At 36.8% G+C, this 21,638-nt stretch overlaps 2 protein-coding genes across 6 annotated transcripts in view; both read right to left on the bottom strand.

The window, feature by feature from the left end:
- The window catches only part of ap1b1 (adaptor related protein complex 1 subunit beta 1), a 36,103-nt gene extending 32,712 nt beyond the window's left edge, over positions 1-3,391 (bottom strand). The window contains exons 1-2 of one of the 5 annotated variants that reach the window (XM_051109609.1): positions 3,279-3,391; positions 100-160 (exon numbers count right to left, since the gene is read on the bottom strand). In XM_051109609.1, the coding sequence (XP_050965566.1) occupies positions 100-136 (37 nt within the window). In that variant the 5' untranslated portion in view covers positions 137-160; positions 3,279-3,391. Of the gene's footprint in view, positions 1-99; positions 183-3,018; positions 3,159-3,250 lie in introns of those variants that run through there. The other 4 variants (XM_051109610.1, XM_051109611.1, XM_051109607.1 and 1 more) reach the window with 4 other exon arrangements.
- A 1,353-nt stretch (positions 3,392-4,744) lies between these two features.
- The window catches only part of gas2l1 (growth arrest-specific 2 like 1), a 36,647-nt gene continuing 19,753 nt past the window's right edge, over positions 4,745-21,638 (bottom strand). The window contains exons 2-5 of the mRNA XM_051110467.1: positions 20,088-20,195; positions 14,214-14,310; positions 12,456-12,765; positions 4,745-9,699 (exon numbers count right to left, since the gene is read on the bottom strand). Coding sequence (XP_050966424.1) covers positions 7,683-9,699; positions 12,456-12,765; positions 14,214-14,310; positions 20,088-20,195 — 2,532 coding nt within the window. The 3' untranslated portion in view covers positions 4,745-7,682. The remainder of the gene's footprint in view (positions 9,700-12,455; positions 12,766-14,213; positions 14,311-20,087; positions 20,196-21,638) is intronic.

The raw sequence follows: 21,638 nt of genomic DNA, 5'->3' as shown, positions 1-21,638 counted from the left end.
ATTTGATGATCTGCATTGGCCAATAAATCTCTTTAACATAATGTGATATACTAATCCCAAAAAAGCTGTATCTTTAAATCAAAACAGAAAACATCTGACCTTTCTTGGTAGTGGTGAAATATTTGGAGTCTGTCATCTTGGATCCCAAGCCTCGGTTCTCCTGAAGAAGAGAAAGAAGATTCCTAAACCCATAAGAAAAGTGTAAAAGAGAATAAAGAGAGGTAGGATACTGAAAAAGTGCAAGCGCAAGAGAATAAGAGGAAGTCAAGTCCCTGTCCTGCTGATACCCTCCATGATGTTTCTTACAGATTGGGGAGTGTGAAAAAACTTGCGCAAAAACACACTGTTAAATCTTATTGTTCTCTTTCTGTCAGCAAATTATATTCTCTATGTGCAGTGATTGCCCTCTCATGCTCTCTAAATCTGCTGTGAAGAGTTTCCCATTTCCTGTTATTGAACATTAGACTCTCGCCATCACCTGAAAGGTCTTTTAAGAGGAAGAGAAACATTAGGATACAACAGTATTTCATTTGATTCAGCTGACTTGGTGACAAGCTTTTTATTTATATACACTACCGTTCAAAAGTCTGGGGTTCGGTAAGATTTTATTAATGCTTTTAAAAGAAGTCTCCTATGCCTATCAAAGATCTGTTTATTGTGTCAAAAACATGTAAAATATGTAATGTGAAATATTATTTAAAATAACTGTTTTCTATTCTGAACATGTTGTAATGTAACTTATTTATTTCTGTGAAGCAAAGCTGAATTTTCAGTTATTACTCCAGTCTTCAGTGTCACGTGATCTTTCTGAAATCAATTTAAAAAGTTGATTTGGTGCTTAAGAAACATTTTTTTTTTTACTATTATCAATGCTGAAAAAAAGTTGTGCTGCTTAATATTTTTGCTGAAACCATAATACATTTTTTTCATGATTTTTGATGAATAGAAAGTTAAGAAGAATAGGATTTATTTAAAATAGTTTTTTTCCCCCATAAAAGTCTTTACTGTTACTTTTGATCAATCCTTGCTAAATAAAAGTGTTTATTTCTTAAAAAAAATAGTAAAAAAAAAAGCCATAAATGTTTTCGTAACTCGTTCTTGTGAAATTGAGCGGGTCATTTCACAGGGTTAAAATGTTCAGATCGTATGACCAGTTGAATACTACTGACTTCATCTTGTTAACTCCCCATTATTGGACACTTTTCCTTGCACAATAAATTAAACATGACTGACTGCAAACAGTGCATTTCTACCATGACTTTCAGCACACAATTTGTCTAAATCCAAGATGAATACCATATTGGCATAAAAAAAAAAAATAGTGACAGTGCTACTTTATGCTCAATCTAAAAATGATATAGATTGAAATTAAGAACGAATTTAAGAGAACAAAGCCATATGCTATAAATCTGTCTTTACAACCTTTTACAGCCTTTCTTCTTCTACTATGACTAACAACAAAAAGCATTTTCTTCCTGACAGTTACAATAAAAAAAAAACTGTAGAATTTTGATCTGTGTGCTTGAATGACTTGTTTATTCATGTTAACCAACTGTATTATGATCATCCATGAAACAGTACTTGTCTGTTAATGTTCACACCTGTCTAAATGGCACTTGAAGGATGACTGACAAAACTTAGTAAGTTAGTAAGGCAACACTACCAGTCCACTAACTCAACACATGCATAAATCATTGATCTAGGGCTGCTGTGGTATTTCATTACAAACACACCAAAATCACTATATTATCATTACACCTCTTTGAAAAAAAATTAGGGTGTTTGCAACAATAATTAATAATAAGTAATTTGTTAAATCGATAACTAATATATATATATATATATATATATATAACAGGAAAGGCATTTACAGTATAATGCTACAGATGATTTCTATTTCAAACAAGTACTGCTCTTTTAAACATTCTATCATGGTTTCCACTGTATTATTATTTTAAAATTGAAATAATAATAAGAAGAAGAAGAAGAAGAAAGCATCATGTGACACTGAAGCCTGAATATATGGCTGCTAGAAATTCTGCTTTACCTTCACATAAATAAATTACATATTAAAATTCAAAATACTCAATGGAGACTATTTAATAAAAAAAAATGCAGTTTTATCAAAAGAATATTTTTTTTAATTAAATGACAGAAATTATTTATATTATATAAAGGGAATTATATAAATTATATATTATTTTTTATTAGCAAGGATGCTTGATCAAAAATGAAGACATTTTTAATATTACCAAAGATTTCTATTTCAGATAAATGCTGTTCTTCTGAACTTTCTATTCTTCAAAGAAACCTAAAGAAAATCTAAAATAATAATACATGTTTTTTGAACAGCAAATCAAAATACTAGATTAATTTCTGAAGGCTCATGTGACACTGAAGACTGGAGTAATGATGCTAAATCAGCTTTGAAATCACAGGAATAAATTACATTTTAGAATATATTCAAATAGAAAACAGTTACTTTAAATAGTACAAGTATTTTAATTTTAGTGTTTTTTGCTGTATTTTGGATCAAATAAATCCAGAAGGGAGTTCTTTAAAAAACATTTAAAATTTTACTGTTCAAAAACTTTTGACTGGTAGTGAATGGAACAGACAATCTACAAATTAAACAAACTACAGACATTTCAACCGGTTCTATCTCGTCAACCTGTGAGGCGGCGTCCCAGCTAGTGCAGCACAGATAAAGTAACTGTCAACTGTCAAACATCTGACAGACTCCACTGAACGACCGTTCACATGATACTGAACGTTATCTTCAATGATTACCAACAACCGAAACATCACGACTGGTTAAACATATACGTGGCGCAGCGGTGACTGCAGCAGGTGACAGTCACACTAACCATAGCCGCTTCAGTGAAGGTAAACCCACAGAGCTAACTAGCAAAACCCATTTATTACGCTTTGAATCCGACATTTTCAAACTAATTTTCAACCTAGTATTATCTATAGGTCTTTCTTCTGATCCTAAGAGCGAACTGGACCTTCACTCACACATAGCTGACTTGCCCACTCCATTTTTGGCGGATGAATGAACCTGCTCGGAGAAATGTAGACAGTCGATGGTCTGCTAGCAGAATGCTAACGGCTCGCGAGCTAAAGCTTCATGACCTTCTTAATCAGGGCTTATGGGAGCGCACAGTTAAGCCTTTAATCTTGCGGACTGTATTACTGTCCAACCACGCAGCGCACAAAGCCATAGATAAGTGGAAACGAGGCACCGTACCTCAGTTAAACCGAGAAATGCTCCTTACCGAAGTGAAGAGTGAGTGTGTACAAGTCGGCCTTCTTCCTTCCCTCCCACCTTACATGTTTTGTCATCATATGATTCACACTTCCGTCTTCCGCCTTCGTTAGGGGAGTTTTCGTCTCATGTTACACACTGTTGAATGCGGTAAGATTACAGTAAAATCTTCATTGGTTTCAGTTTGAATTTATTTAGACATACAACTCAGATTTTCAGTAGTTATGTGAGGATAAATTACAGAATAACCTACAAATTTTGCACCTTATATTCTACTGGAAATAGCAAAACTTGCTGTAGGTTATTTTGCGTTATATCCTCACATAACCATATCATAACACAGTTACGGTCAGTCAATGTCTTATTTGGCATTTCATGTAACATTTATGAATATAAATATTTAAATGCATCATGTTTCCTATTTTATCATTATTTCTTCTACTAAATATTGAATGTTATCTATATGATTTTGATATACACTAGTCATTTTTCTACTAGTCAACTTTCACAAGTTTTTGAACAGAAAGATTTTTAATGTTTTTTAAATACGTTTCTTCTGCTCACCAAGTCTGCATTTATTTGATCAAACGTACAGCAAAAACAGTAAAATTTTGGAATATTTTTTACTATTTAAAAAAACTGTTTTCTATTTGAATATGTTTTAAAATGTAATTTATTCCTGTGATCAAAGCTAAATTTTCAGCATCATTACTCCAGTCTTCAGCCTTCAGAAATCATTCTTTTATGTTGATTTGCTGTTTAAGAAACATTTATTATTATCATCAATATTTAAAACAGTTAAGTACATTTTTTTCAGGATTCTCTGATGAATAGAAAGATCCAAAGATCAGCATTATATATATATATATAAGAAATTAAGAAAATAAGAAATTATAGAAATTAATACTTCTATTTAGTAAGGATGCTTTAAATTGATCAAAAATTATGATACAAACATTTATAATATTACAAAAGATTTCTATTTCAGATAAATGCTGTTTTTCTGAACTAATAATAATAATAATAACAACTGCTAATAATAATAATATTAAATGGTTTTTTTTGAGCAGCAAATCAGAATATTAGAATGATTTCAGAAGGATCATGTGACTGGAGTAATGATTCTAAAAATTCAGCTTTGAAATCACAGGAATAAATTACTTTTTAAAATATATTCAAATAGAAAACATTCATTTTAAATAATAACAATACTTCAAAACTGTACTGTTTTTGATGTACTTTGGATCAAATAAATGCAGGCTTGGAGAGCATAAGAGACATATTTAAAAAAAACACACATTAAAATCTTACTGTTTAAAAACATTTGACTGGTAGTGTATATATATATATATATATACACACACACACACATATATATATTATATAGATTATTAAAAATACAATTATAATAGGTCATTGTAGCCATCATATGTTTATCTTAGTTCCACACCAAAGAAGAAATACAAAGCATTTCATCCAAAACATTTTTATTACAAGAATTAAATTAACAGCAATTGGTTTTCAAGGAACAGTGGAATGTTGGTCTTGCAATATTGCTATTCAACACAGACAAATTCCACAATGTCAAGACCTTACATTTCATTGTCAACATTAAAGAAAAACAATCAGCCAAACAAACTGCAGAAATTAAATCAATACACATTCAGATTTCAAATCATCCGACATCCTTTTCATTTACTGAAACCAGAGCATGACATAGATTCGACATGCATTTTGTAGATCACATCTGAACATCATATTTGCATAATGCAAATCAGACGGGTTTACTCAAGTAAACAAAACGTGTGAATCTACAAGCTTGTAATTCTGATGTCAATAATGAATATAGAAAAACAGAACCCATCCATGCAATAAATTATTTTCTAAAATGTCTAAATGTGATTAGAAACACATAACGAATGGCATCACAGAAAAGAAACATCCTTCTGTAAAAAAATGTTTTTGGAAAGCAGAAGCTCAAAATGAGTTAACTGTACAAATGTATGGCAGTTAATAATTAGATACTGTAAAGATAGCTGAATGTGTAGTGTATGTCTATATGCGTGTTTGACTAAATTGAGAATTAGGCACAGCAACCATTTATATCACTTGAAAGACTGCAGAAAGCTCTACTGTCCTTATTTATACGTATTTGAGAATGTCCTAAAGTGTCACAACAGACGTTTAAATGGCAATGAACATAGAAGCAATGTGCAGGTTTTATACAAGAGGTGTTGTGAAGTGTCAGTGGCCATGCTAACAATAATATCCTCTGGTTGCAGTCCTTGAGGCAAAGAAAGAGAACACTGAAATTCATATCCATAAAATCTCCCTCGCTCTTCTTTCACATGGGAACATCTCTCAGTAAAACACTTGAGCCCATAAATATACAGCAGTACTGTATAAAGCCTCAAAAGAGAACATACCAAAAGTAAACAATTCATTCAGAAACATACAACATTGTCCCTTTATGCTAAAACAGTTCACCCACGACCAATCAACAAGGCTTAATAACTTACTCATTTAATATAAATAAACAATCCAACGCCAAAACAATATGTGTGTAGTGTAATTCGTTTAGGTTTTCCCCTATTTCACGCAATGGTACCAATCAGATTAAAATCATAATCACCCACTAAAGTCACACTCTCATATTATACTTGGAAGTCATACAAACGTCACCGATAACACTCAACCACTTGGTGGCGCCATAAAGCTTTAAAAGAAACTTAAAGTCTGCTGATGACCACAGTGGAAAATATCACTACTTCATAAGCAGTTTTGGACTCAATATGGCTTTTCCAATAAAATGGCCTGATTTCCTGAATGATTACCATACCTATAAATATTTTGTAGTGATTTCCATATTTTAAAGAAAAAAAAACCATCCTATTGATGTTTAATATGGCACTATATTTAACTAAACGTCCTTCATTTCTCACTTGCAGACAAATCAAGCAATTTACTTAACTTTAAACAGAAAAACACTGATGAAGCAGGATCTTGTCATAACTGTGACCTTAAACATGTGCGATTGTCTCACAGTGGGCCAAAAGACAGAATCCATCTTGTATAACAAACCATCTCTACCTCACACATTCATGTTTAACCATCCAGATACATACACACACCACCTTTTCATCTCTACTTCACAAACACAACTTCTCATCCTTACTTTAAGGCAAGAAAATTTGTCAAGGCAACATTCAATAGCAACATTGCATAGCTAAGGCAGAATTACCATACTGAAATAAACAGAATACATTTTGTACATTAAAGTCAATTAAGAATAATTATATTTACATTACACTACCACACATTTAAGCAAATGAACATATGGTACATATAAACCTATACATTAAGCATATTAGTTTGTACAGAACATAATAAACAAATACAACATTTGTTTGTCTGCCAAAGTCATGTTAAGCAGATCACATGAGAATTATGTCCTCTCATAAACGTTTCTGAGAAATCCTCAAACCGATTCAAGAAGTTGATATGCCGTCCTATTTAGCCTGGGCTAAAACGCTACAGCCACTTAATTGTATCTCCAATTTGGATTCCACATGGAAGTATGGTCGAAGCGCCATTTAGGCGCTTGTCTTGCGCATAAAATTACACCAAAATGATTCCACCATCTTATTTGCTCTACTGATTCTACAGCTCTTATTCTCCAGTATACAATATACTCTGTATATTACAATTCCCTGATTAAAATAAGATTTTTACACTTCGTTCCAACCTTAACGAATAAACACCCTGCTAAAAAAACAGCTAAAACCAGCCTAAGCTGGTTGGCTGGACTTAGTTGGTTTAAGCTGGAAGCAGCTGGGTTTTAGCTGGTCTCCAAGCCTGGCTAGGCTGGTCAAGCTGGTTTTAGCTGGTTGTTCCAGCTGGTCTCCCAGCCTAATCAGCTAAGGAAGTGCCCAAACCCCCTTTTTAAACAAGCCTGCTGACCAGCTAAAGCCAGCCAACCACCAGGGTACTGTATTAAAACAGCTAAAATTTGCCCTCATGGAACAGATCATTAATATAGAGCATTAAAACCTATAGATTTCTAAAGGGAAATGCAGTGATTTCCTTTCTCGAACCGAAAAAATGAAAAAACGATGACTCTATGAACCAATTGAAACAGTACAGTGTTTACTTTAGAACAGGCTATGTTGGTCCAAGATGTCAAAAATGGTATTTTATGTTCTTAGCCACTTTAGGACACATCTATGTCTACAGTGAAATGACAAAAAGGATTCCAGCATCCTGCTACATGTTGTACACAACAGTCAAGCACGCATTGTCTCTTAGTCTTACAAATGTGCTTTTTCCTCCTTTCTCTAATATAAAGCTGTATATGCCAAGTGAAGGAATACAGACCAAGTCTGTTGCTTGTGTACATCATCACCATCATCATTCACTACATCCAAGCCTCATTGTCAAGGCTGGACTCTGAAGAATAGGCACACTCTCTAGAGCCCATAGCTGGGGAGCGCTGCTGTGGTTGGATGAGGTCAGCAAAGGCCTGATGCAGAGCTTTGTGTGAGGGTTGGTGATTGTTTAAACGTGGGGACTGTGGTGGGGTCTGGAGGGGAGATGAATTGGCAGGAGACTGCTGACAATGATTTCGGTATCGTACAGGCGTAGGGATGCGCGACGGGCTGTTCTCGGGTCTGTTGTCAGTGCGGGGTCTTATCCGCGGCCGCAGCTTGAGCTTGTAGATGGAGGGCACCCTCTCTGATTTCTTTTGACCTTTCTTGGCACGGAGGACGACTGCGTCATCCGTATCCCCATTGGCCAGTTGTAGAGGAGGAGTGCAGGAACCTTCAGATGGAGGCTCACTCAGACTTAAGCACATGGAGGAGCTCTCATCGGAAGAGTCCTGGTAAGAACAGTCATCCAGAGGTGGTGGAGGAGAGGGAAACGTCTCTGGTAAGTCAGCACTGTCATATGGAAGGTCAGAGTGATGTTCGGTACTTTGTGGGACATTTCCTTCCACCCCATCCCATTCCGCTAAGTCCTGTTGGCTCTCCATTGGCACCTCCGTCAAAGCGAGGCTCCCATTGATGTCTTTAGGGAGGCACACTGGCATGGATAGGCCTGGATTTGAGGGCTCTCCTTCCTCTGTGGAGCTGGAGATGGCAGGGAGCTTGCGAAGACCTTTACCACCCCATCGCTCTCCCTCCAAAAGCCCTCCATTGGGGAGGCCTCCACGAATCTGGCTATGGAGAAGTGCAGGAGGGTCCTCAAGTGCACAGGTGCGAGGATTAGTCCGTTTAGACTCTCTCAAATCCGGAAGGACTCCCACCTTACCTCCGACATTAAGAGAAGAAGTTGAAGAGTTAGAAGAAGAGTAAGCCGAGTCTGTAACATTAGCGTCACCTGAAGAACTTGGGAGCACCCCTAAACCTTGTTGGGAGACGGGTATCTGTAGCGACCTCAATTCCCTTCCAGTAGACACTTTACCCTGCACTTTTGTTGTGGTTTGTTGCGTGTTGGCTAGAAACTCAGCCTCGAAGCTGCGATATAGGTCTTGCTCCCTTTGAGGGTCCAGACTTGGCAGCAGGTGTAAACTAAAAATAGTACCATCCTCCTGGTTCTCCTGCTGCTGGTTGTAGGGATTTCCCCAACCTTTCTGGTCTCTCCCTGCGGCTCGTGCATTGTGAGCAGATCGAGGGGAACGTGCTGGGTGGTGATGGCTTGAACGAGGGGAAGAATGTGGAGAGCGCCGGCCTGGCTGTGTGACAGGTGGAAGCAACTTTCGACTTCCAGTGGAAGGCGATCGAGGCGCAGGAGGTCGTGGTGCTACCATGCCCTTTTTTGCAGGACTTCCGCTTGCACCACTTTTCACAGGAGAGTTTGAGGCTGAGGAAGATGCTTGTCTTCTGGGCAAGCTTCCACTTGTTCTCGAGGATGTTGGGGGCATGTGCTTTGGTCTCAGTTCCTCTCTCCGATCTACTGAAAGAGACTGAGGGTCTCTGCGGCGAGGTGACGATCCAGGGCTGACGTCGGCCAGTCGGCCTCTAGGAGTCTTGCCCTGGCTGAGAGAGCGTGGAGCCTGCAGCTTCCTCGGACCTTCGGGCCCAAGTGATCTGCCTCTCTCTGAGCGGGGTGTTCGATGTACCTCTGCCGGGCCTTGTGGTGGACTAGGTTTCAGGACTGAGGTGGATTGTGGTGCAGGGCGCTCTCTGGAAGCACTACGGGCACGGGTTTGAGGGGTTCTCAGGGCTGGAATCTGTGCTCCTGCTCCAGGACGCTCAATAACGTGTTTCCCTTCCTTACGGTTTACCAGGAGAACCACTTCATCTCCGTGAGCATGCCGTGTACCCAGAGAGAAGCGACCTCCTCCTGTGCTTCCACCTCCACCTTTAGACGAGGCTGTAGAAGAGTCACTATCTCCTGATAGCCTCCGAGTCGGAAGAAGAGATTCCTTATTCCTGTTTGTTAGAGAAAAGAGAGAAAGATTAAGAAGGATATTGCGATGTGAGTCATAATTCTCAAATAAGATACTACCTAATACTCACCCTCATGTCGTTTCAAATCGTAAGACCTTTGTTCAACTTCGGAACACAAATTAAGATATTAAGACATCAGGGGTTCAACCGTAATTTTACAAAGCTACAAGAATACTTTTTGTGCAAAAAGAAAATAAACAAAAAGTATTCTCGTAGCTTTGTACAATTATGGTTGAACCCCTGATGTCACATGGACTATTTTCCCAATGTCCTTGCTACGTTTCTAGACCTGGGAACATTTCCGTTTTTTTTGCTTTCTATGGAGGGTCTTAATTTGTGTTCTGAAGATGAACGAAGGTCTAACGGGTTTGAAACGACATGAGGGTGAGTAATTAACGACAGAATTTTAATTTTTGTGTGAACTAACCCTTTGAAAGTTCGGTTTCAGTGAGATTTTTTTAATGTTTCTGAAAATTGTCTTCTATGCTCATCAAGGCAATATTTATTTAATCAAAAATACAGTAAAAATAGTAATAATGCAAAAAAAAAATATTTCCAGTTTAAATAACCATTTTCTATTTTAATATATTTTAAATTGTAATTTATTTCTTTGATGGCACAGCTGTTTTTACAGAAGTCTTCAGTGTCACATGATCCGTCAGAAATCAATGTTGATGAAAGAAATAGTTGTTGCTTAATATTTTTTATTAAAACAGTAACACTTGTTTTCAGAATTATTTCATTAACAAAACATTCCAATAAAAAAAGAAAAAAGCATTTATTACAAATAACTTTTGATGAAAAGTCTTTTCAGTTTTGATAAATTTAATGCATCAATTTTGATCAATTAAAAAATATATTTTTGGTAATCCTGGTTAGAATTAATCGTTCAACATAATTTCAAATATCTCCATGATTTTATGTCAGATTTATGTCATGGATAATCTGTACCAAGCATGCAGGAAACTGTATGCAACGCTGTACTATCAGGAGACATTTTCTTGTATTAAAGAAAACATCAAATGGGAATAGAGAGAGAGGGATTACTTATCCTCTGGCATTATCAAACACGTGCACACAGACACACTTTACACACACTTCTGAACTACTAAGTTCATAAGAATACAACTGACATCGTAACTCTTTCCTTTAACCTTTAGCCTAAACACTAAAACAGAGTGTGAATATAAATAAAATCACTGCTTGAAAATCTTTTCTTACACCTAGAATTTCCAGATCCTAAGATACACTTAAGAAAAGTGAAAGTGCTACCCTATTCTGACCTCATTTGATTTTATTCAAATACACACTCCTATTTAGAAAAGAAAGTGAAATACGCACACCCTGACAGCCAGGTTCTGTAATGTGACCAGCCTAAACCCTGCTCTGACCTTTTTCTGCAGTGACAGACCTAGGGGCTGAGATTATCCTAATCTTTAGTAATCCAGCCTGCCTCACCTGCATCTCTGGGAGTGCAAGTGTTAAAGTATGTTGCTCTGACGCTTGGCCTGCATCATTAGTCGGCCTAAGGAAACGAGGCACACAGCCAAGATAAACCAGCAAGCTGTTCGTGGTCCAGTTATACAATGTTCTGGCTGCACACACTGATGTACAAGTATGCCATCTGATGGAAATAATGAAGCGCCTTTTGAAACTTCAGGATATTTATGAGTTTGTTGTACACTATACTACAACTGTGCAGTAATGCATAATGTGGAGTTTTTCCAAGTCATATTTAAACATTCATTTTCAGGCAGTTCTTTAAAAAAAAAAACAATATATAATTGATCATTTACTCTAGAAATACTGACAAAAAATATCCAAAACATGTTTTCACTTGCACAATTAGGCAGTGAGAACACTGTGTCTCTATACAAAATTGTAACTATTTTTTTCTAACACAAGGGGGAGTAACAAACTGGACAAGAAGAGGATTGATGTCAGGACAATGTCACCTGGGATTAGTTCAAATCTGCTTGCAATAATCTGAGTGTGTGTGTATTTGTTTGTGTGCACTGTTGCCTTAAGATGCAGCTCATTGTGAAGGTACAGTGCACAAGCAGAGTGCTATAATTTGTGTTGAGTTAACTAGGTCAGTGTGAGCAAATGGCAGACACCCTGAGGGATTTATACAGACACAACAACTGTACAAACATACTATCATGCATGTGTCCTAGTCATAACGCTTCAAGCTTTAATTCTTACCATACAAGGAATGCACCCTTTACATATCCATGAACACATTCTGTGAATTACATTTTTTTCTGTTTTATTTTTGTCTCTGTTTTCATTACTATTCACATTCCGTTCTGTATGTAGAAGATATTGGCTTTGGCTTTGCCAAAAACATAACTCAACTTAATTATTTTTTAAGTTTTAATATATTTACGGAGAGAAATTTGCAACATATCTTCATGGAACATAATCTTTAATTAATATCCTACTATCCTACTTATTTTTGGCATTAAAGAAAAATGAATAATTTTGACCCACACAATGTATTTTTGGCTATTGCTACAAGTATACCCATGCTGCTTAAGACTGGTTTTGTGGTTCAGGGTCACATATCCTAAGAAAATTTTCTCAACATTCAATAAGGGCTGACTTTCACATTCATTTTCTAGGTGTCTTTGATATCAGTGTGACTTTTGGGTGCTTTTCTGTTTTAGGTACTTTCCGAGGAACTGTAAACACACACACATGCACACTGCTTAACACCCAAACACACCTGCACTGACCTGAGAGGATTAAAGTGGCGTGGTTCTGATCTGTCTCGTGGGGGTCGAGGCAGCAGCGTCGTAGGTCGCCCTGTATTAGTCTCCATCTCCACAGGTACAGCTGCATGGTGTGACCTGCCAGGCCGTGATGGAGAGGAATGCGCTGTGGCACCCAACACAGGGTCCAAAGAGCGCCTGTCGGGGGTTTTGTAGGGTGCCATGCCCTCATTGCGCCAGTGAGGTCCTGGGCTTGTGGAGCGGGAGGAGTGAGCGCTGGAGCTCTTGCTGTGATGACCCTGGCCACTCGCTTTAGCCTGCTGATACCGGTGAGCTGTTGAGGTTGAAGAAAGGTGTTAGAGAGCTCTTTTAATATTCACAAGAAAAATGAACCTAATACTTACAGTTTTATGCAAAAGTTTGAGAACCGCTTGCAGAATCGGTAAAAATGTGAATCGTTTTAACAAAATAAGATGGCATGTTATTTTTTATTTTGTACTGTTCTGAGTAACATATTTTACATAAAAGATGTTCACATATAGACCACAAGACCAAAAAATAGCTGAAATCGTTGAATTACCCCCTTCAAAGGTTTAGGAACCTTTGATTCTTAATACTGTGTGTGTGTGTGTTTTTGTGACAATTAAGGGGTTCAAAAAAGGTTCAAACATTCACTAATGCTTACGAAGGAAACACGATGCATTAAGAGCCAAGGGGTGAAAACTTTTTGAATGTGAAGATCAAGGTAAACTGTACTTGATTTGTCGTCCAGGAAACATGCAAGTATCTTCTGTTGCTTCCACATGGAAAAAAAATTCTACTTCAACAAAATAAGAAAAATTTGGACATCTTCATCCTGTTCAAAAGTTTTCACCCCCGCCCCCAGCTTTTAATGCATTATGTTTCGTTCTGGAGCAATAAGGGAATGTGTGAACCTTTTTTAATAGCTGTGTTTGAGTCTCTCAGTTGTCCTCATTGTGAAAAGACTGATCTCAAAATCATACAGTCACTCCTGGGAAGGGTTCAAATATGCAAAAGATGCTGAAAAAATTAAGAATTTGCAGGACCTGGAGGATTTTTCTGAAGAACAGTGCTCAGTTTACCTGTTCAGAACAAACAAAGGACTCATGAACAACCATCACAAAAAAACGTAGATCATCCAGGTAACCACACACAGTATTAAGAACCACGGGTTCCTAAACTTTGGAAGGAGGTTATTTTAATAACTTCAGCCATTTGTTGGTCTTGTGGATGATATGTAAACATCTTTAATGTAAAAATATCTTACCCAGGACAGTAGTAAATAAAAAAGAGCATGCATTTTGTATGATCTCTCTTATTTTGTTAAAATTGTTTACATTTTCATAGATTCTGCAAGTGGTTCCCAAACTTTTGCATAAAACTGTATGTAAAATGGTTATGGTAAGATATGAGAGGTCAGTATGTTTTTTCCCTAAGCAATTAATACATTTACTCTCAAGGATTCATTTAATTAATTTGTATTTTTTTCAATACGTTGTACATATGGACTATATATGAATATATGAAGCTAGGCAGCTATCACCAATCTGTTGTAAAAGCCCACAAACAGATTGAATTACACTATTACTGAAGAAACTAACCCTCATTAACCACAAAACACTACAAACAAAAACTTGTATAACTTGATTGTATGACACTATAAGTAAACAATCAGACGTGAGAAACACATGTAGTACTGTTGAAAAATTCCAAGAAGTCTCACAGCTCAGAGACAGGAAATGACACGAGTGGTGATCTCACCAAATGCAGCGCAGCGACAGGGATCATGTTTGTCGAGGTAATGTTCAAGTGTGTCCCAACCTCCACCCACGCGCACCATCACATGAGTCCGTAACACCTACACAGAGAGAGATGTTAACAGATTCTTCACACACATTAACATGCACAAGCAAAATGAATCACTCTAATGTGCATCAATATAGCTGTCACATATAGTAACATACACAAATTGTTAGAAACAATAATAAACACCTTAAAAAAAAATAAAAATCCAAAATGAATATTCATGAATAGAGCACTAGAAATGTAAACAGCTGGTTAAAAGATCCAGACGGAAGAGCGATTGTTCATTGGTAGATAACAGAGGTTTTGCCAAATGGAAAAGTACAAAACAGAGTAGTGAAAGACTGCATCTCAGAGCTTTGAAACAAAAACATCACAGCATACACTTTTAAGGCAAGATATCATTTGTTGTTTAGTACAATGAAAGAATCAGTAGACATGTAAGAAACAGTACGAACATCAAGTTGATCAAGTTATTCATTTTTTTGTCTACTTATAAATGTGACGCGTGCCAAGCTGTGAAACAAGCTGACAGTATTCTTGTGTGAGTGTTTCCTAGGCTGATGCTAGTTTATGCCTAGTGAGGCTCTTACTGGCCCAAATCAAAAGAAGTCTCTCTTTAACTCTTGAACTATTTAAAGGGAACATCGGATGCCCATTTTCCACAAGTAGGTATGATTCTTTAAGGTCTTCATGAAATGTTTGCTAAATACTTTTGTGATCATGTAAAACATCCTTTTTACCAGTTCTGTTTACAGCGACCCATTTCGTTGCATGTCTCTTTAAATGATAATGAGCTACTGCTCACCCCGCCCCTCTCTCCTGTTTTGTGAGTATTTGGTGGCGCGTTACCATCAAAAACAGAACTAATCCACTGCATCCTCAGTGGCTATGATGCCCGGAGAAAATGGCCTCTTATACTCACGTTTTACTTGTTTACTTGTTGCTATAGCTGCTCGAGCGCAGAGAAAATGGCGGACAGCGTACAACTGGCTGAGGGCGGAAATATGCTAATACAAGACAGTCGTCAGCTGTTGTGGGAGGGGCCTGAGCAGTATAGAGACAGAGCGACAAGCGTCATAATCTGAAAACCACGCCCACCAGACAATCCAACGCTCTCCAATGACTTTGTATTGCGGGAAGCCTCCTCCATGTCATTTCTGACTTATAACAAAAACAGAACAATGTCTAAAAGCTCCTATGTGACAAGGTGTACAGTAAACAAGCTAAAAAACCCAGAACTAGGTTTTTATAAGCAGTCGACCCAAAAAACAAGCCTTTAAGGACACAAAAGTAGAGCGCAATGTGTCATATTATGCTGAGAACTATGCCCACTGGAGCGAAAATTAATTGTGACAGTAAATAATAATTATTTTTAACCATGTCAAAGGATTATTTTACCACCCTATGTAAACCTGAGAGGAGGAGATATATTGAGAAAGTAAATTTTATTGGTCTATGTCAGTGCTCCTTTTCCTTACCTTCCTTTTGCTAGAGAAATTATCCAACTGAATGGCTCAACATGAAATACCCCGACATTCACAACTATTTGTGTCCTTAAACGCTCGTTTTTTGGGGGGGTGACAGCTTATAAAAACCTAGTTCTGGGTTTTTTAGCTTGTTTACTGTACACATTGTCACATAGGAGCTTTTAGACATTGTTCTGTTTTTTGTTATAAGTCAGAAATGACAAGGAGGCAGCTTCCTGCAATACAAAGTTAATGGAGAGCATTGGATTGTTTCCCCCCTCCCCACCGGCTGTGGGCGTGGCCTAAATCTGCTCTGTTTCTATGATGTCATACTGCTCAGAAAATCAAAACAGCTTGATAATTGAAACTGTTTCGATTTTTTGGGCATTTTAAAAAAAAGGAATGAATGGATTTTTATCATTGTAGAGTGGTTGTGTCCATACACTGCTAAGACGTTTTTTTTTATTACCTATTTTATTGTTCATCAGGCAAAAATCATAAGCCTGATCACTTAGCAAAAGAAATATCTCTGTAAAGTATGAGTTATTTTTCATTCCTGTAGCACAAGTAGTACGGTTAGTTTTTTTGATTACCTAACCCCTAGTATGCACACTAATAATAGTAATACTTATCTTCAAACACCACTAATAATGCACATGGAACAACATGACAGTCAGCTGATCATTATGAGCTCAACTTGTGTCCTATAACGCTATATAACAGAGCTGCCCAGCATCACTTCCTTCATCCACTTTCATTATCATGACAACACAAAATGACAGAGCTGGAGAGAGAAACAAAAAGACATCACACACTCTCGTTCAACCCACTCTCAGCTAGTACTGAGAGAAAAGGGAATGGAGGAGATTTAGCATAGAACCAGTCCTCCTTTTACTGCAAGCCTGTTTCTTCAGCTCTTCTCTGATGAACAGAGGGAAATGTAGGATGGGTGACTGCTATTGATTGCTTTATCAAAAACTCTCAGTCAGGAAAATGCTCTTTTTCACATTTTCACTGTTGTTGATTGTGTACTTCGAACCTATTGCAACAAAGCTCTTTATAGTTTTAGCATTGCTAAACTCCATCTGCTGAGCACATGGTAAGGAATAATCATGTGATGAGTGTCTGTGTGCTGTTGCCATGAAAAGAGAGCACATCTGCTGGCTGGCACAATGCCCACCTGCACAAACTTACACAAGGTCTCATTTTTACAACGGCTGAAACACTCACAAATACAAGCTAAACCATACACTCAACTATATCTAGGGCTGTAATTCTTCTACACGGTTCTCTGCTTGTTTTGGATGTCTTTCCTACATAAAGAAGACCGGTAGTAGCCATACACAAAAAAATAAACGTAAATTTTATTAATCTGTAATATTAATCATAATCAAAATACAAATAGAAATTATGGTAGGCTTGTTCATTTAACATGCTAATTTAGTACAATTAATTCTGACAACAATGCAATAATAGGAACATTTAAAAATGCCCCCTGAAATGTATTTAAATTCTGCAATGAGGAATTTTCCTATCATTGGTTAAATTCAAGCTTGAAGTATCACCTTAACACAGTGTTCCACAAGACAGCAGTCAGCCTACACTCAGCTGCTAATACAACGCACCTTGCCAAACCACACTTACTAAAAGAATCAGAAAGGAGCTGTCACACAGGACGTGTCTTTTATATCTAAAAAAAATAGACAGAGTGGAACAGCACGTAGGGGTCTCAAGAAAGCTAAACTATTTTTAACTACTAAGTGTTTAACAGACTGGCCAGTGTGATTGCAAAATGTAGTGCTGTGGACTTCATAACATTTTATTTAATGATGTGAATATAAAAACTATCAAATCCTACAGCTTGTTTTAGAATGGCAGCTGAAAATTCAACTTTGCCATCATAGGAATAAATTACAATTTAAAAATATACAGCTGAGGTCAAAAGCTTACATACACCTTGCAGAATCAGCAAAATGTTAATTATTTTACCAAAATAATAGGGATCATACAAAAAATGATATTTTTTATTTAGTGCTGACCACAAGATAAAATAATAGTTGAATTTATAAAAACTTGATTCTTAATACTGTGCTGATACCTGAACGATTCATAATTTTGAGATGCATCTTTTCACACTGAGGACAACTGAGCGACTCATATGCAACTATTAAGGTTCAAATGCTCATTGACGCTCCAGAAGGAAACATAATGCATTAACTTTCTGAATTTGAAGATCAGGAAAATTTTAACTTTTGTCTTCTGGGAAACATGTAAGTAACTTTTGTAGCTTCTGAAGGGCAGTACTAAATGAATAAAAAATATGATAATTAGGCAAAATAAGAAAAATGTACAAATCTTTTCAAAAGTTTTCACCCCCTGGCTCTTAATGCATGGTTTTTCCTTCTGGAGCATCATTGAGCGTTGGAACCTTCTGTAATAGTTGCATACGAGTCCCTCAGTTGTCCTCAGTGTGAAAAGATGGATCTCAAAATCATACAGTCATTGTTGGAAAGGGTTCAAATACACAAAAATGCTGAAAAACAAAGGATTTTTCTGAAGAACAGTGGGCAGTTTAACTGTTCAGGACTCATGAACAACTATCACTAAAAAAAAAACACAGTTGTGGATCATTCATGTAACACCACAGTATTAAGAATCAAGTGTATGTAAACTTTTGAAAGGGGTCATTTTTATAAATTCAACTATTATTTTCTCTTGTAGACTATATGTAAACATCTTTTATGTGAAATAGATTATTCAGGTCAGTATTAAATAAACAATAACATGCATTTTGCATATTCCGTCTTATTTGGTAAAATAATTAACATTTTTAATGATTCTAAAAGGGGGATGTAAACTTATGACCTCAACTGTAGGTAAATGTGACTGCAGGTAGATTTGTTATAACACTAGGACCTAATGTAAGAATTGACTTTTTTTTTATACCTCTAATTTAGCCAATGGGAGTGTCGCACTCTTTGGCAGCTTAACTCATCTGCCCTTTAAAAACCACTTGGGATTCAGCCCCTGAATCACCATGGCAACAGGCGGAAATATGCTGAAACCATAATTATAATAAACAGTAAACAAAGCCAATGTTCTTTTGTGCCAAGGTCTTCATTACCAGGGATTTCAGCAATTTTCTTTCAGCTTACCAACATCAAAATGAGCACTGAGCTTCTAAACAGGGTGACTGTTTAGAAGACGACAGATGACATTTTTCTTTGTTTTTCACCTTCTGTCTTCCTCGATGTCAAGACAGGGCAGCTGAGCTGGGCATGTGAATGGCCTCTGCTTCACCTCATGCTGTGCTAATGCTAGTGTTAATTTGTGCTAGTGAAGGATGATAGGTCTATGTATAATTACAGTCTCAGTAAATAAAAGGGTTCAGTCTAACAGCACCAACTAAGTTGCACGTGTCTTGTAAAAAAGTGCACACACATATATTTAGTACGGGAAAAAACATCAGGCACAGGAAAAACTGAGCAGACCAAAACAGATGAAGACAGAGAGAAAGAGAGGGATATAAGGTTGCAGTTACAGCATCCATGCAGAGGAGAATGATGCTAAATTGAGATCAATTAATTCAGCCCTGCTATAGTGGAGGAAGATAAAATTTCATCTTAAATCTCCTCCAGCTGAGAGTGGAAATCTGTAGACCCAACAACGTATTAAAGAGACACAGATGCATGCATAAAGGGCTTGTAAAATACCCATTCACCAACCCACACACATATCCAGAGAGTTTGGTAGAGGACAGGAAATGACATAAGTCTCCATTTCTGTCTGCAGTAATTCATGTGTGGGTGTGGGTGCCTTTAGATGAAGTTGGATAACAGGCTAAGTCTTGAAAAGGTCAGCCTGGCAACTGTGTAAACACCATTCAAACCTCGGGATGACTTATTATGGAGCTATAATTATTATAGTTTGGCCTCTATTCTGGGGATGTTAAAGATTCCAATGATACAGCAGCGCAGATTCAAAGTAAATAACAGAATCATTGGCTTAAAGTCTCTGGGTGTGACACCAACTAAAACTTTGTAATGAAAGAAAGTGAGGTGTATCATTCAGTGCCACTTGCATCACCAAATAAAACAGAAAAATAATAATTGTTTTCAAACTGATTCCACTGGTTGAGTAAACCTACAAATGTTTCAACTTGCAGCTCATTTTGCATTTTAAGTTCAGAGAGCTACTTGGGCGAAAAAAAGACACTTCAGCTCTGAAATGTTTCAGTTCTCTTTAAAGAAAAAAACAAACAAACTGCAGCTTTAAGTGACAAAGAAAAAAGGAAAAATACAGTGCCTCAGTGTTTTGAAAGAATAGATGGGTGAACGAGTAACTGAGTCAATTTAAGACGTACCCTGATAAAGATGAGTGCACTGGAGTCTCCGACTTTGTACTTTCCTTCTGATACTTTGGTCATGGGGAACTGTGATGGACAGGAGCACTGGCCCAGAATCTCCCGAACCTACAAAACACAATAAAAAAACTTATTAAACAAACATCATATAATATATTATGTAGACAATAATGCTTAAAAGTTTGCAATATTGAAACACACATTCATCACATAACAAATGATGAAAAAGATGAATATTGATGCTAATTGTATATTCGTATATTCTGCCATATATCAGGAGGCCAATTCCAAAAGAGGCCTGTTTGAATTATAAATAACCTATATATATATAGGCGATACATTTTTTCAGTTTACCGCATTAAAAACATTTAACAAAATTAACGCAGGGGCGAAGCTAGCTTTGGCCACCCCACTCACAACATCAAATGGAAGACTTTTCAGAGGCGCACTACAGCTTCACCTCGGCAGCAGGTGCGAGTCAAACGAGCGCAGAAACGGTATCAGTGATGATCGGAACTTCAGTAGAACAACACTGAACTGCAGTCAGATGAGATGTTGTCAGGCTATATGTCGGTAAAACGAGTCTTCCTGTCCTGTCAGCCATTATACTGTGCTCGTAGCGGGTGCACTTCAAGCACATGCAGAAATGTGCGTTGTATTACGCTATTTTAAAGCGCTGCATCATATTCAAACCCAAATTAAACTACGAGTAACGTTATGTAGTTAGTCATAGTTATGTTGTCAGTTAAGGCAGGAAATTACAAAAAACCATTAAAGTTGCCTTAAAACTGTGCAAGTATTTATTGTTTATGAGTCACATTTAAAGCAGTGTCAGATCCAGGTCAAGTTCAGCAGCTGCAACTTTTACAGTAACAGCAGCCAAAATATCCTAATAACCAGATGCTGTGATGTCTGTTAATTAAAGAACAAAATTTAAAAGAGAAATCAGAAACTTCTGTAGTTTTAAATAACTGAATGAATTTTATATAATTTAGTGTTTGATGACTTTATTAAATTAATAATTTATTACATTAGGCTATATTTTCTTGCTGAAGGGCACAGGTATATATATGACATTTATTATAATAGGTTTATGTGAGGATTGTTTTAAGTTCACTTAAATTAGAAGTTATGTTTAAAAGTCTAATAAATGTTAAGTCTAATAAATGTCAATGATACTTGCCTTCAGTCATAAAAAAGATGGCATTAAACACATATTAAAAATATACTTACTTTACGTTGTTTCTATATTGATTTGAAGCTTGAATGTGAAGAAGCATAATACTTTCCATGTATTTTTTTAGACAATATAGCTTCCTACTTGATTACACCAACAAAAAGGAGAAAAATTAACATGGTATTACTAAAGAATTTTTGAGCATGGTACCATGGTACAAGCAAACATTCAATTGTTGGGTCACTGATCACAAAAACATATTAGCCAGGAACTTACATGAACTGTTGTATTCTCATTTAAAGAGATAGTTCACCCAAAAATGTTTTACTCACCTTCAAGCCATCCTAGGTGTATATGACTTTCTTCTTTTCTTC

The sequence above is a fragment of the Labeo rohita genome, chromosome 5 (genome assembly GCF_022985175.1).
Source record: "Labeo rohita strain BAU-BD-2019 chromosome 5, IGBB_LRoh.1.0, whole genome shotgun sequence".
In the NCBI taxonomy this organism is placed as follows: domain Eukaryota; kingdom Metazoa; phylum Chordata; class Actinopteri; order Cypriniformes; family Cyprinidae; genus Labeo; species Labeo rohita.
This window is presented reverse-complemented; position numbering and strand designations above follow the sequence as displayed.